Source organism: Scardinius erythrophthalmus (assembly GCF_964197995.2).
Source record: "Scardinius erythrophthalmus genome assembly, chromosome: 2".
NCBI lineage: Eukaryota > Metazoa > Chordata > Actinopteri > Cypriniformes > Leuciscidae > Scardinius > Scardinius erythrophthalmus.
In genome coordinates, this window is record NC_138222.1 from 43,758,572 (window position 1) to 43,771,795 (window position 13,224).

A 13,224-nucleotide genomic window follows, 5' to 3' on the forward strand; every position below is an offset into this window, starting at 1 on the left:
GTGTTCTGAGACAGGCATCATGAGAGAGTGTGTTTCTCAAATCTAAGGCAATAAACAGCTTCCAGCGCCCCAGATAAAACTGGACATGTGGTTTGAATATGTGCAATTAGGATGAGCTGCCTTTGGGACACTGAAAACAACAATTACCATGCAGCTACTGATTAATCCAGGCAGATGTTTTCACATTAAGCAAATCCAAGCTTCTACATAATATTATTGGGACGCATGATAATAACCCTTGCTCCGATGAAGAAATCCTCTCCTCTAAAAACACTTAAACTATCACTTTTTGATGATTTCATGCTTATTTTCTTCATGTTTGATTCAGAGCAATATTTGTGTTAGCATAGCAAAATCTAGCATGTGCAAAATGGTAAGATATTTAAAAGGTCTGGGACAGGCTGAGTGTGAATTTCCCTGGAAAGCGTTCGGCTCCTTTTCAGACTGCCCAATAAATTGAAATGTCAAAAACAGCTTAAAACAGCAAAAAAAGGACCCTTTTTATTCTAACAGTGTTAAAGGAGGAACCTTCAAACAGGACCTTTAGAGACCACACATTAAGAAAACCACAAGCCCACAAACTAATCCCGCTCCTCTAAGAAAAGGCAGATTTAAGGCATAAGAACAAAAACAACTTTCTATTTGGCGGTGGGTTGACGACAGTGGAGAGATGGATATGAGCCAACTTGTCTTCCAAATACATGGTTGTCGGCCAAAAAAAGAAAGCTTCAATCTGTCCGTTCCATTTAGAGCCAGATGAGAAGCTTATGAGGATTTCAATTCACAATTCATAAACATGGCAAAACTTATCTACCATTTTATTATAGCATTTCCACGAATTTAATTGAGCTTATTTCAGCTTCTATCGTTGTAATAGTAGATAGAGTTAATTTATTACTTTAAATTTGCAATTACTTAAAAAAACAACCTAGTACACCCCATAAATATAAATACAATAAGAGGAAAATTTATTTACAAAAATTTGTACACATTTTGAATTTGTAAGAGGTTAAATGATCATTTCAAACTAACTTAAATTAATCATTTATTCAAGTCGTTAAAGAAAAACATTACTTAAGGGAAAAAAGGCTTAAGTCATGAATATCAAACACTCACAAACAATGCAATGATCAAATTTCTTAAGTGTCAAAACTGAACAAAGTCACCGTTTACAAGATAAAACACTCTTGTGTAAAATCTAGGCTTGCTCTATCTCCACAAGAACCCCATCACAGTCTTTAGGGTGGAGGAACATCACAGGTTTGCCATGAGCTCCTATCCGTGGCTCTGGGGAGAGCAGTCTGATTTTCTTTTCCTTCAAATCTACTATTGCTGCATTGATATCATCCACCTGCAATCAAACAGGCAACACATACATGATGGATAAGTTTAACATTTATGATAGGTCCTTACTGTATTCTGTCCACTAATAAACTGATTAGGCTACTCTCTGATAGCATGAAAAAGTCTTAAGACACCTACAATAAGATTGTACAAAAAATGTAGTTTGTGAATTTTCATCATTATCCCATCTAATGTTACTTTTATATGGGAAAATTGTAAATGGAATGAACATATAAAGTAGTATTTAATATCATATTCTGGTAGGCTATTTCATATTCATTCTAAAAGCTATTTTAAAATATGTACTGTATATGTAATGATATACACTGCTCAAAAAAATAAAGGGAACACTTAAACAACACAATGTAACTCCAAGTCAATCACACTTCTGTGAAATCAAACTGTCCACTTAGGAAGCAACACTGATTGACAATCAATTTCAAATGCTGTTGTGCAAATGGAATAGACAACAGGTTGATATTATAGGCAATTAGCAAGACACCCCCAATAAAGGAGTGGTTCTGCAGGTGGTGACCACAGACCACTTCTCAGTTCCTATGCTTCCTGGCTGATGTTTTAGTCACTTTTGAATGCTGGCGGTGCTTTCACTCTAGTGGTAGCATGAGACGGAGTCTACAACCCACACAAGTGGCTCAGGTAGTGCAGCTCATCCAGCATGGCACATCAATGCGAGCTGTGGCCAGAAGGTTTGCTGTGTCTGTCAGCGTAGTGTCCAGAGCATGGAGGCGTTACCAGGAGACAGGCCAGTACATCAGGAGACGTGGAGGAGGCCGTAGGAGGGCAACAACCCAGCAGCAGGACCGCTACCTCCGCCTTTGTGCAAGGAGGAGCAGGAGGAGCACTGCCAGAGCCCTGCAAAATGACCTCCAGCAGGCCACAAATGTGCATGTGTCTGCTCAAACGGTCAGAAACAGACTCCATGAGGGTTGTATGAGGGCCCGACGTCCACAGGTGGGGGTTGTGCTTACAGCCCAACACCGTGCAGGACGTTTGGCATTTGCCAGAGAACACCAAGATTGGCAAAATCGCCACTGGCGCCCTGTGCTCTTCACAGATGAAAGCAGGTTCACACTGATCACATGTGACAGACGTGACAGAGTCTGGAGACGCCATGGAGAACGTTCTGCTGCCTGCAACATCTGTGAAGAGCACAGGGCCCCAGTGGCGATTTTGCCAATCTTGGTGTTCTCTGGCAAATGCCAAACGTCCTGCACGGTGTTGGGCTGTAAGCACAACCCCCACCTGTGGACGTCGGGCCCTCATACAACCCTCATGGAGTCTGTTTCTGACCGTTTGAGCAGACACATGCACATTTGTGGCCTGCTGGAGGTCATTTTGCAGGGCTCTGGCAGTGCTCCTCCTGCTCCTCCTTGCACAAAGGCGGAGGTAGCGGTCCTGCTGCTGGGTTGTTGCCCTCCTACGGCCTCCTCCACGTCTCCTGATGTACTGGCCTGTCTCCTGGTAACGCCTCCATGCTCTGGACACTACGCTGACAGACACAGCAAACCTTCTGGCCACAGCTCGCATTGATGTGCCATGCTGGATGAGCTGCACTACCTGAGCCACTTGTGTGGGTTGTAGACTCCGTCTCATGCTACCACTAGAGTGAAAGCACCGCCAGCATTCAAAAGTGACCAAAACATCAGCCAGGAAGCATAGGAACTGAGAAGTGGTCTGTGGTCACCACCTGCAGAACCACTCCTTTATTGGGGGTGTCTTGCTAATTGCCTATAATTTCAACCAAGCATTTGAAATTGATTGTCAATCAGTGTTGCTTCCTAAGTGGACAGTTTGATTTCACAGAAGTGTGATTGACTTGGAGTTGCATTGTGTTGTTTAAGTGTTCCCATTATTTTTTTGAGCAGTGTATTTTTAGTCCATTTACTTTTTCTAAAATAAAACATATTTAAAAAAATACATTTCTATCGCCTAACCCAACCCCTCCCCCCAAACATAACCCTCACAGACACATGTGCGAAACTCTAGATTTAGAATCTTTTTAACTAGAGATGACCAGTAAAATATTCTTTCTTGTCAGTTGTCAGCATTATATTACATTATACAAGTGTACCCAAATCTGTCACACACACACAGATACATTCCCCCGCCTCATAAAAATTTAATATATAACGTTTTATAGGATTTATAATTTGATATAAATCAATAACAATAGCAAGCAGCATTGTCATAATTACAGCAGAAATACAATCTTATTGTATATATGTTTTTTAGACAAAAAATGTTGACAACCACTGATCTAACCTAATCTAATGTTTACCTCAATACAGATATGATGCATCCCTCCAGCCTTATTCTTCTGCAGGAATCCTGCAATGGGGCTTTTTTCTCCCAGAGGGTGTAGAAGCTCTAATTTGGTGTTTCCCAGTTCCACAAACACAGTGTACACTCCATGTTCAGGGAGAGGCACAGTGGCGCTCACCTGAGCCCCCAGCACATCGCGGTACAGTGCTGTGGCTCTCTCCAGGTCTGGGACTGCGATAGCCACGTGATTCAGCCTGCCTAACTTCCACAATGACAGAGGGACACCTTGACTGACGGGTCCTGTCAGAGACAATGCCCTCACTGTGGGGACACTGAGCCGCGCACATCTCGAGAGACCGCTCACTGCACGTGAAATGAGATTGCAATATGGATGCAATATAGAAAGATAATTACAACAAATGTATTCTATGATGGATTTTATTCACGACAGTTCTCAAAAAGTAAGATACAGACAACTGCAGGTAGAACAAAACAGCTCTGAATGTTAAAAACAGTCAAAACGAATTACATAACGCAAAAACAAACTAAGTTTACTACTACTTACCTGCAACCTTCAGTAAAGAGGAAGCCATGTTTGCGGTCATTGAAAACAAACAAAACTTTATTTAAACAGCTCGAGGCAGGCGTTCAGTTACGTGTTCTGGTAATTTAGACGCATGTTTACCCATATAAATATTTTCATAATATTTTTATTTAAAAATCATGATTACGTTATAGCACAAACAGTAAATTCTCTAAATTAAGAAACATTGCGGTTATGTGGAAACTTCTATGTGGAACGCAATACAGTGTGTAATGTTTCCGGGGGTTGTATTTACCAAGCGCACTCGGAGACCCATGTGAGTGCTGAGATGGCGAACGGGGATGGCAGCACGCTGGAAAGCTGTTTACAGCTATTAAGCAGCAACACAGTTCACCCGGAGTTATTTCTCAGGTTAGATGCACGTTTAATAATTGAAATACTTTGTTGAACGGGTTGTTCATCCGAGTTAGAACGTTTTCTAACGTTAAACGAGCCGAAACGGGTATCGGGCCACCCATGTGCAAAACTCTCACGTTGTGGTTGCGCGTATATGTTAAGTGAAAATGTTGCTCGTACAGTTTAACATGTCTCTGTTCATGTCATTTTTCCATGGTAGTTTTATTTTTAAACTCTAAATAGATAATTAGTATGTAATGTCATGTTATTACGGTGATATAAACAGTAGATGGGTGGTGGAAAAAAATATTGACATTTCTCTTTTATGCTCTCAATCTTTATTCAGTGTCCAGGATGCTTTGGCAACAGACTTCACATCACTTACCAAGACTCTTTATGATCTGCATAAAGCCCACGAGCCTGCATACTGCAAAGGCAGTCCACTGGTGCAGCTGGCCATCGAAAACTTTGATGAGGAGCAAATCTGGCAGGAGCTGGAGCTTCAGAACACTGCATTACTGACACGGTTTGAGAAGTCAGTTGAGGAAGCTGTTGCAGATGACACGATAACATTTTTTGAAGATACGGAGGAGGAGGAGGATGATGGGGAAGTGGATGATGGTTTGGAAGAAGAGATTGAGGGTGAAGATGATGATGATGATAAACTTGAGGATGATGATAAAGATGAAGAGGAGAAAACTGAGCAGAGGCTGAAGCCATCAGCAAGCAACGAGGAAGACGACTTCTCTGGCGAAGACTCAGATTTGGACTTTGATGTAGATAAATTTGAGAAACAAACCAAACAGAGACAGTCTGCTACCAAATTATCAAAATCTAATGGGACTCCGTCAGAAGTGGACGATAGGTTTTTCAAACTGTCCGAAATGGAAGCTTTTCTGGATAACATGGATAAAAGAGAGGGAAAGGAGAGCGTAGATGAGGACATAGACTACTTTCAGAATTTGCCATCCGATGAAGAGGAGGAACTAAGGTTTGATAAACCAGTCAAATTGAAACAACAGGAAAAGGTGATGGTGTAACAGGGTTTTTGAACATAAATTTAAAGTACCATGTCATGAAACTCACAATGTCTTTAATTTTACAGAAGAAGAGCTCCAGAGATATGAAGTACAAAGATTTCTTTGCTCCAGTGGATGGAGCGCCTGAACAGAAAGATCCGGATGAAGAGAATGAACCAGAATCTAATGATGATTATGAGGGAGAAGATGATGATGATGAGGATATGAATGAGGAGGACTTTGATATGGAGGAGTAAGTCATGACTGCTGTCTTTGTTGTGTGTTAACAGAATATAGTGATACAGCGTTTTCTTTCGGAGATCTAATGCTTTCCCCTTCTTCATTTAGGGATGACATGGGTGATAGAGCAAGAGATGCTTTACGCAAGGTGACCTTTGACCTTCCTGATGAGAGTGAGGGGGAGGATGTGGAAGACATTCTGGGTGGAAAAGCAAAAAATCTGCTTCAACCTGAGGTCAAGTCATCCTTTGAAAAGAGACAGGAAAAGGTTTGTCATCAAAATATGGATTTGATAGTGTTTTAGTTGTGGTGTGTCCAAACTTGGTCCTGGAGGGCAAACTAAAATTTGCAGGACAGTGGCCCTCTGTGAGCAGGATTGGACACCCATGTTGTAGTAGGATTTATTCAATATAATTGTTATTATTAATATTTTGAATTGGCTTTTAATTTAGTATTTTTAGTTTTCATATATTTTATATATTCAAATTTTGTTTTATATATATATGTTTATAAGGTTTAAAAAAAAAAAACATTTTTTTTTTTTCAAGTTAATAAGTTAAACTTATTTCAGTTAAAACATATTCAACAATAATAACCCTGGTTTGATATGATTTGAAACAGATGAAGAAACAGATTGAAGAGCTGGAGAATGCTGCGTTGTCAGAGAAGCCATGGCAGCTGTCGGGAGAGGTGAGCGCTCAGACTCGACCGGAGAACAGCATGCTGGAAGAGGATGTGGCGTTTGACCAGGCCTCTAGGATGGGTGAGAGTTTCATGCTGGTTTCCATTGCAAAATAGGCTTATTCTTTATAGATTTGTTCATTACTTTGTTTTTCTCCTTCGCAGCTCCTGCAATCACAGAGGAAACTACCTTACAGCTTGAGGATATAATTAAACAGAGAATTAAAGATCAGGTTTGTTTAGACTTCCATGTTTATGTTGAGGGGCTTCTTTTTTTGAATGCAAGGAAAGTAAATGATTTATAAATCCAATGATTAATGTTCTGTTTGTTTCATGCATTTAATGTACGTCATGTTTTTGGCACACAGTATCTGAATAAAGGGATGCTGAGCTCTTTGTGTTTGATTTGTTGTGTGTCAGGTGTGGGATGATGTGGTAAGGAAAGAGAAGCCCAAAGAAGAGGCGTTTGAATATAAGAAGAGACTCACTCTGGACCATGAGAAGAGCAAACTGAGTCTGGCTGAGGTTTATGAACAGGAGTATATCAAACAGACACAGGTGAGTCCTGTCCACTGTCTCTTTCTTCCATGTCCTGCCCATACTTCAGTATGTATGGCTACAACTGAAATTGTGTTTTGAGTTTTTATATATTATATATATATATGTATGTATGTATGTATGTATGTATGAAGAGTTCAGATGCAAAAGCCTCCAAGTGCCATCTATTTATGTTCAGTAATTTCACTTAAATGACAAATAATAGGTCATTTTCATTGCCATTAAAGTGAAATTACTGAACTTTAATATACAAGCTTGATAAAAATGATAATTTTAGAAGAAAATTTCAGATGGCACTTAGAGGCTTTTGCATCTGAACTCTTCATACATTTGCTGCTCTAGAAACATTTCTTTTTATTATCAAATGATAAAAACAGTTGTGCTGCTTAATATTTATTCAAATGTAATAATTTAACTTGAAGCATTTATTTGAAATGGAAATCATTTGTAACATTGTAAATGGCTTTACTATCACTTTTTAGTGATAAAGAACTATTAATAAAAAAAATAAAATAAAAACTAACCTCAAACTTTTGATTGTTAATTGATTGGCTTCAGGACAAGAAGGAAGAGGAAGAGAACCCAGCGCATGTAGAAATCCAGAAACTTATGGACACCCTTTTCCTCAAACTGGATGCTCTATCAAACTTCCACTTCACACCAAAACCAGTAAGTAAAACATCCTTTGTGGCTCGAGCCAGCTATAGTGTAGTCCCGCATGTGTGTGAAATGTGAAAAAAACATGTTCATTTGAGTCATTCTTTATTAAAGAAGTGTTGTTCTTTTTCTCTTTAGCATGTTCCTGAGGTGAAAGTCGTTTCCAACTTGCCTTCTATTTCTATGGAGGAAGTGGCTCCAGTAAATGCCAGTGACGCCACACTGCTGGCTCCAGAGGAGATTAAGGTTTGTGCGGTCTGCTCACATCTCTTCCCGTTTATCCTGTCAAGAAAAAGTTTGCCTTGTAGTGTTTGTGTGAAACATTTTCACAAGTCAGATTTCCAAATCTCCATGAGATGTCAATGCATTTCATTTTCTTATCTCAGGAGAAGAATAAGGCAGGAGACATACTTGGAAACACAGAGAAAACCACTACCGATAAGAAACGAGAGAGACGAAAGAAGAAGAAACTGAAGCGTCTGAAGATTCAGGAGCAGGAGAAGAGACAAAAACTCAAAGAGGTGATGAAAGGCAACAAAAAGAAGAGTAAAGCTGAAGTTGAAAAGACTCTCAAGAATCTTACTAAAGGAGGAAAAGCGAAAATACTCACGGTCAGTAACTGAAGTCTAATGTAGTATTAATATATGTAATTATACTATTATGGTTTGTGTATATTTTCTAACTGTTCCTGTATTTTCCAACAGAATGATGGCATGGATAAGGCCCTGCGTTCCTCTCAAGCTTTCTTCACCCAACTACAAGACCAAGTCAAGAGCCAAGTCAAGGGCTCAAAGGACCAGACGGCAAAGAAGAAGAAACAAAAAGAGATTTCTATAAGCAAGCTGAAGTTGTAATGTTATAACCTGTGTCAAAAACAATATGTACAGTTATTTGTTTTTTTGAGAAATCTAATTGACGTTATATCCTGTCATTTTTATTCAAATACAGATTTCTTTTTCCTGTATATTTGTGTCCTGGAGTTTATTTTTCCGGTCTATTTTTGGACTATAAATTTTTAGTCCAAATATTAAAATTGCTCTTAGAATAAATGGCTTGTATTCCTTACAGAGAATGAGTACTATATTAATAGAACAATCTTTGATATATAATGTCAAATATATATTAAATTTTTGGCCATTTTTCATGGATGCATAAAAGTTCCCATTAATCACATTAACAAATGAACATGTTCTATGGTGTTTTAAAACCAAAAGATATACTTATTGGATTAAAAAGTATCCTTGTGCTATATTTTTTTAATAGGTTTTGACATTTCGATACATAATGCAGGCATATGCCTTTATTTCTTGTATATAAAACACTACCAGTTTGTGGCCACTGTATATCTTTCTATAAATAAGTCAAATGCATCATCCAATGGAAAAAAAAAGTATTTAATTTATATTTATTCATTGTCATTGTATGATTCACCTGAGCATTTACTAATAATAGTGTCTTCTAAATGAATGTAGATCCTCATGTTCAGTTAGTCATAGCAGTCAGTGGTCAGAAGAGGGCAGTACTATTGAGTGAAGTGTCCTTACTCGTTTCGGTTACAGCTTGTTAAACCTGAACTCGTTCTGAGAGCATAAACAAATGGAATTTAAAGATTTCTAAACTCTTAAAACTATTAGAAAGTCATATTTAATGTGCTGAAGAACAAAAAAGGCAGATATTAAGTCAAATGTGGCAATTATTTTATTTGCATGAAAATCTGAAGAGCCCAATTTTGCATATTGCCTCAAAACAAGGCTCCCCTGAGTTCACAAACAAAAACTAAAATAACAAAACTTTTGAGTCTCCACAAAGACAAAACTGTCCAACCACTGATATCTTTAACAACTTCCACACAAAGCTTTGGAATTAGTCAGCGTTGTTCCACTTGCACACCAGAGGGGAAACTCCTGTGATGTGTTTTGAAGCATTTTTTTCATATCCAGAGGAAAAAAAGAAAGAACAGGTACACTGCAATTCAGGGCCCACAACAAGGCACAGAGGATTTGTACAATGTCCCTGTTTCAGTTTCTTTGCATAACTGAATAAATATCAGTGCTGTTTGGCAAATCAAACCGTGCCATTAAAGCAAACAGTTTTCATACTCTTGACAGCATTAGTGGTAAACTACACAAATACTGTGCATTACTTCAGACTAATTAAAGGGCATCCGGGGAAAAGGGTAAGTACCAGTTCTAGCAACAAAAAAAAGAAAAGAATATAAATTTAAAACTTTTACAAAAAAAAAAAAGAAAGTCCCCAGCCATAATTAAAAGAAAAATCTAAAATTAAAGAGGCTACATATCAAACCAAGACCAAGGTTACTGTTGCACTGATAAAAATAAGCAAAAGTTCACAGGTGCATAAGCACAACTTTCTCAAATTACAATGTCTTATCTGACACTGGGATGCTGTTTAAGACACTGACTGCATGACTACTTGTCAAATCAACCAGCTGATTGGCTCGAGCAGCTGTCAGTCACTTAAACAGCCATGGTGTGCTTCAGAAAGCGCAGGGTCTGACAGACAGGGATCCAGCCAGCCTGACAGACACCCATATTGTGCACAGTTAATGCCTGCTATTGGGGTTTATGCTGATAAACCCTGTCAATTCCTATATCAAGATTCACAATTTTGGTTATTAATTTTAATAAAGCTAACTACGGTTAGACCTTACCAGAAGGTTTCAAGAAATCTTAAACTATTTTAAGATTAAAAGATAAAATATAAGCATATTTTATACCATAGATTTAAGTTACAGTTCTTCGATAACACTTTATAATAAGGTTCAATTCGTTAACATCAATTAAGGCATTAGGTATGGAGACTCATTGAGCATTTATTAAGCCTGGTTAATGTTCATTCAACATACACTGTACTAACACATTTTTAAGTATACATTAACTTTCACTAATGTATTATGAATACATGAATTAGCAAACAATAGCTTGGGGTCAGTAAGTATTTTTTTTTTTAAAGAAATTTACACTTCAGAAATCAGCATATTAGAATGATGTCTGAAGGATCATGTGACACTAAAGACTGGAGTAATGATGCTGAAAACTGAGCTTTGCCATCACAGGAATAAATAATACTTTAAAATAGAAAACAGTTCTTTTAAATTGTAATATTTCATAGTATTTCTGATCAAAAACACAACCCCAAAATTTTGAATGGTAGCATGTCTCCCATAAAAAATAGTTTGTTAGTTCACGATATGCGCTTTAACTAATGTTAACAAATTGAACTTTAATATAAAGTGTTACAAGTTCCACGTCCTTTCCAATTAATGCCACAAGCTCCACACAAAAATCCACCAAGTATTTTAAGTATTTCAACACAAGGAGAAAAGTCCATACAGGCAGTGTAGAACAAATCCAAACAATCCTAAGTCAGAAAGATGTGCGATTGGAGCTTTATATTGAATCATGTGCAAAAATCCCTCACTGACTGACAACTCTCGGTACCACAAGCCTGCGCATTCAAAATGAGAACTAAATACAAGTGAGAAGATCTTCAAGCCTTAGATCTTCATGTTTGCCTGACCTCACAGTCCTCTCCCAGCAGTGTGCCTTCAAATCGTCTCATTAGCCAGCGTCTCCGTAGAGAGCCATATCTTGGCTCCATTGAGGAACTTGCTGAGAGGAGTCCCCAGGATGCCGGGGCGGCACAGGTTACCCATAGGAGAGAAGGGGAACGAGGAGCTGAGGTACTCTGGAGGAGCAGGGGACTGGTGAGGAGTTGAAGTCGCCTTAAAGTACATTTTGCTGTGCTCTGTGTGTGGGTTGTTGGGAGTGTAGCCTGCTCCGTTGTACTGCCTCAACTGGTTCTGGAGCATTTCAATCTCATCTGTGAGCAACGAGAGCTTGTGGAAGGTGGTGATGGGGCCGCCCTGCGGGATCTGTGCCTCGGGAACCCAGCGGAGGAAGTATAGCTTCCAGACAGAGAGGTGAGACGGGAGGAGCTGGGGCAGCAACATGCCCTGCAGGTCAGCAGGACGAGAGAACCAGTCCCGAATGAAGCGCTCCGATGGGGTTTCCTGCTGCTCCCGCAACTGAGACAAATCAGACCGGAGACGCAGCATGAGGGAGTTCCGGCGTGTCAGGGTGTCGTTCGGTCCAAGCGATCCATTTCGCATGGCGGAGGGCAGACCCCGCAGCGTGGAACTGTAGTTTTTCTGAGGGAGAAGCAAAAAAGATGTTTGCATTTATTAACCTTTAGCCTCGTTCTATTGTGGATTGATTTCAACCTAAAGTTTAAATCATCATAACATTGGCTTGCAGACTAGTAGAGATAGAGAGTTCACCTTGCTGCGCCTGTGCGTGAATGTCTTCACTGTGCCGTTTTGCACACAGGTGGCGATCTTGCCCACGTACAGGGGATTGTTAAAAAGAGTCTGGTCTTTAAGACTAAATTGTTGGGACCAGTCCCACACTGAAGGAAAGCGCAGAGCCTGGTCCTGCCCCAGGTGAATACTCTTACTGCTCGCAAAATCCTGAAGACATGAGAGAGAAAGAGGCAGACAGACAGAAGGGTAGACATCAGTTCAAAGAGGTCAAAAAAGTGAAGGAAAATAGTATTAATATTGATTTCTTGCTATTAAATATAAACTCATTGTAAAATAGCTGATATCCAGTTTAGCTGTTAGTTGGCGGAATTGTTGACAGTACATGCTTATTCATAAAATGAATTCATATAATTAAAAGAAAAATATAATAAAAACATAATATGTCTGTTGTCATGTCATATATAGCTGGAGATCAAGAATTAATGCATGCTTTATTAGTTTTTTACATATGTTACTGGCAAAGTGTGTAATCCGGCATTCTATAGAATGCCTAGGTAATGTATAGAATTAGGTAATGTATTTTTGCCAAAAACCATCAGGCATTCTATACATTGCCTAGGCATTCTATACAATACCGGGATTTCACACTTTGCCGGTAACATATGTTTATATATATATATACAGTGCTATGCATAAGTTTAGACACCCATGCTAAAGTTGACTAAAAAGAGGAAAAAAAAATCATCTTTTGGAAATTGAACTTAATGCCTTAATTTAAAAAATGAGGAAAAATCCAACCTTTAAGGACACCAATTTTCTTTTTGAATGAATAATGTATCATAAATAAATAAATGTTCTTCCTTAAAATACAGGGTGCATAAGTTTGGACACCCCTATGTTAAATTCCCATAGAGGCAGGCAGATTTTTATTTTTAAAGGCCAGTTACTTCATGGATCCAGGATACTATGCATCCTGATAAAGTTCCCTTGGCCTTTGGAATTAAAATAGCCCCACATCATCACATAGCCTTCACCATACCTAGAGATTGGCATGGAGTACTTTCCATAAGATCATCTCTCAATGCAAATCAAACCAGCTATTAGGCTAACTGAAATAAAACCATGCCAATCTCTAGGTATGGTGAAGGCTATGTGATGATGTGGGGCTATTTTAATTCCAAAGGCCAAGGGAACTTTATCAGGATGCATAGTATTCTGGA

At 38.9% G+C, this 13,224-nt stretch overlaps 3 protein-coding genes across 4 annotated transcripts in view; 1 reads left to right on the forward strand and 2 right to left on the reverse strand.

Annotated features, from left to right (window-relative positions):
- Nucleotides 1-945: 945 nt before the first annotated feature.
- On the reverse strand, nucleotides 946-4,433 carry mcee (methylmalonyl CoA epimerase). Its single transcript, XM_081359566.1, has 3 exons — nucleotides 4,193-4,433; nucleotides 3,644-3,990; nucleotides 946-1,351 (listed from the first exon to the last, which is right to left on the reverse strand). Exons 1-3 carry the CDS (start codon nucleotides 4,230-4,232, stop codon nucleotides 1,199-1,201), a joined length of 540 nt encoding a protein of 179 aa, XP_081215692.1. The 5' UTR covers nucleotides 4,233-4,433; the 3' UTR covers nucleotides 946-1,198.
- Nucleotides 3,989-8,686, forward strand: mphosph10 (M-phase phosphoprotein 10 (U3 small nucleolar ribonucleoprotein)). Its single transcript, XM_081359565.1, has 11 exons — nucleotides 3,989-4,582; nucleotides 4,914-5,595; nucleotides 5,673-5,839; nucleotides 5,935-6,094; nucleotides 6,448-6,589; nucleotides 6,673-6,740; nucleotides 6,928-7,065; nucleotides 7,624-7,734; nucleotides 7,861-7,968; nucleotides 8,109-8,333; nucleotides 8,427-8,686. Exons 1-11 carry the CDS (start codon nucleotides 4,500-4,502, stop codon nucleotides 8,574-8,576), a joined length of 2,034 nt encoding a protein of 677 aa, XP_081215691.1. The 5' UTR covers nucleotides 3,989-4,499; the 3' UTR covers nucleotides 8,577-8,686.
- Nucleotides 8,687-9,402: 716 nt separating this feature from the next.
- Nucleotides 9,403-13,224, reverse strand: part of mtmr10 (myotubularin related protein 10) — a 35,835-nt gene continuing 32,013 nt past the window's right edge. For both annotated transcript variants that reach the window (XM_081354801.1, XM_081354802.1), the window contains 2 exons: nucleotides 12,023-12,211; nucleotides 9,403-11,893 (listed from right to left, as the gene is read on the reverse strand). In XM_081354801.1, coding sequence (XP_081210927.1) covers nucleotides 11,291-11,893; nucleotides 12,023-12,211 — 792 coding nt within the window. In that variant the 3' untranslated portion in view covers nucleotides 9,403-11,290. The remainder of the gene's footprint in view (nucleotides 11,894-12,022; nucleotides 12,212-13,224) is intronic.

Excerpts from the sequence above, each read along its gene's own strand:
- mcee (XM_081359566.1), bottom strand. The coding sequence starts at position 4,232 with ATGACCGCAAACATGGCTTCCTCTTTACTGAAGGTTGCAG. Across the intron at positions 3,991-4,192 it reads CTCTTTACTGAAGGTTGCAG|TGAGCGGTCTCTCGAGATGT; the intron begins GTAAGTAGTAGT and ends TTTCACGTGCAG. Across the intron at positions 1,352-3,643 it reads TGCATCATATCTGTATTGAG|GTGGATGATATCAATGCAGC; the intron begins GTAAACATTAGA and ends GTTTGATTGCAG.
- mphosph10 (XM_081359565.1), top strand. The coding sequence starts at position 4,500 with ATGGCGAACGGGGATGGCAGCACGCTGGAAAGCTGTTTACAGCTATTA. Across the intron at positions 6,741-6,927 it reads AACAGAGAATTAAAGATCAG|GTGTGGGATGATGTGGTAAG; the intron begins GTTTGTTTAGAC and ends GTTGTGTGTCAG. Across the intron at positions 7,735-7,860 it reads TCCACTTCACACCAAAACCA|CATGTTCCTGAGGTGAAAGT; the intron begins GTAAGTAAAACA and ends TTTTCTCTTTAG.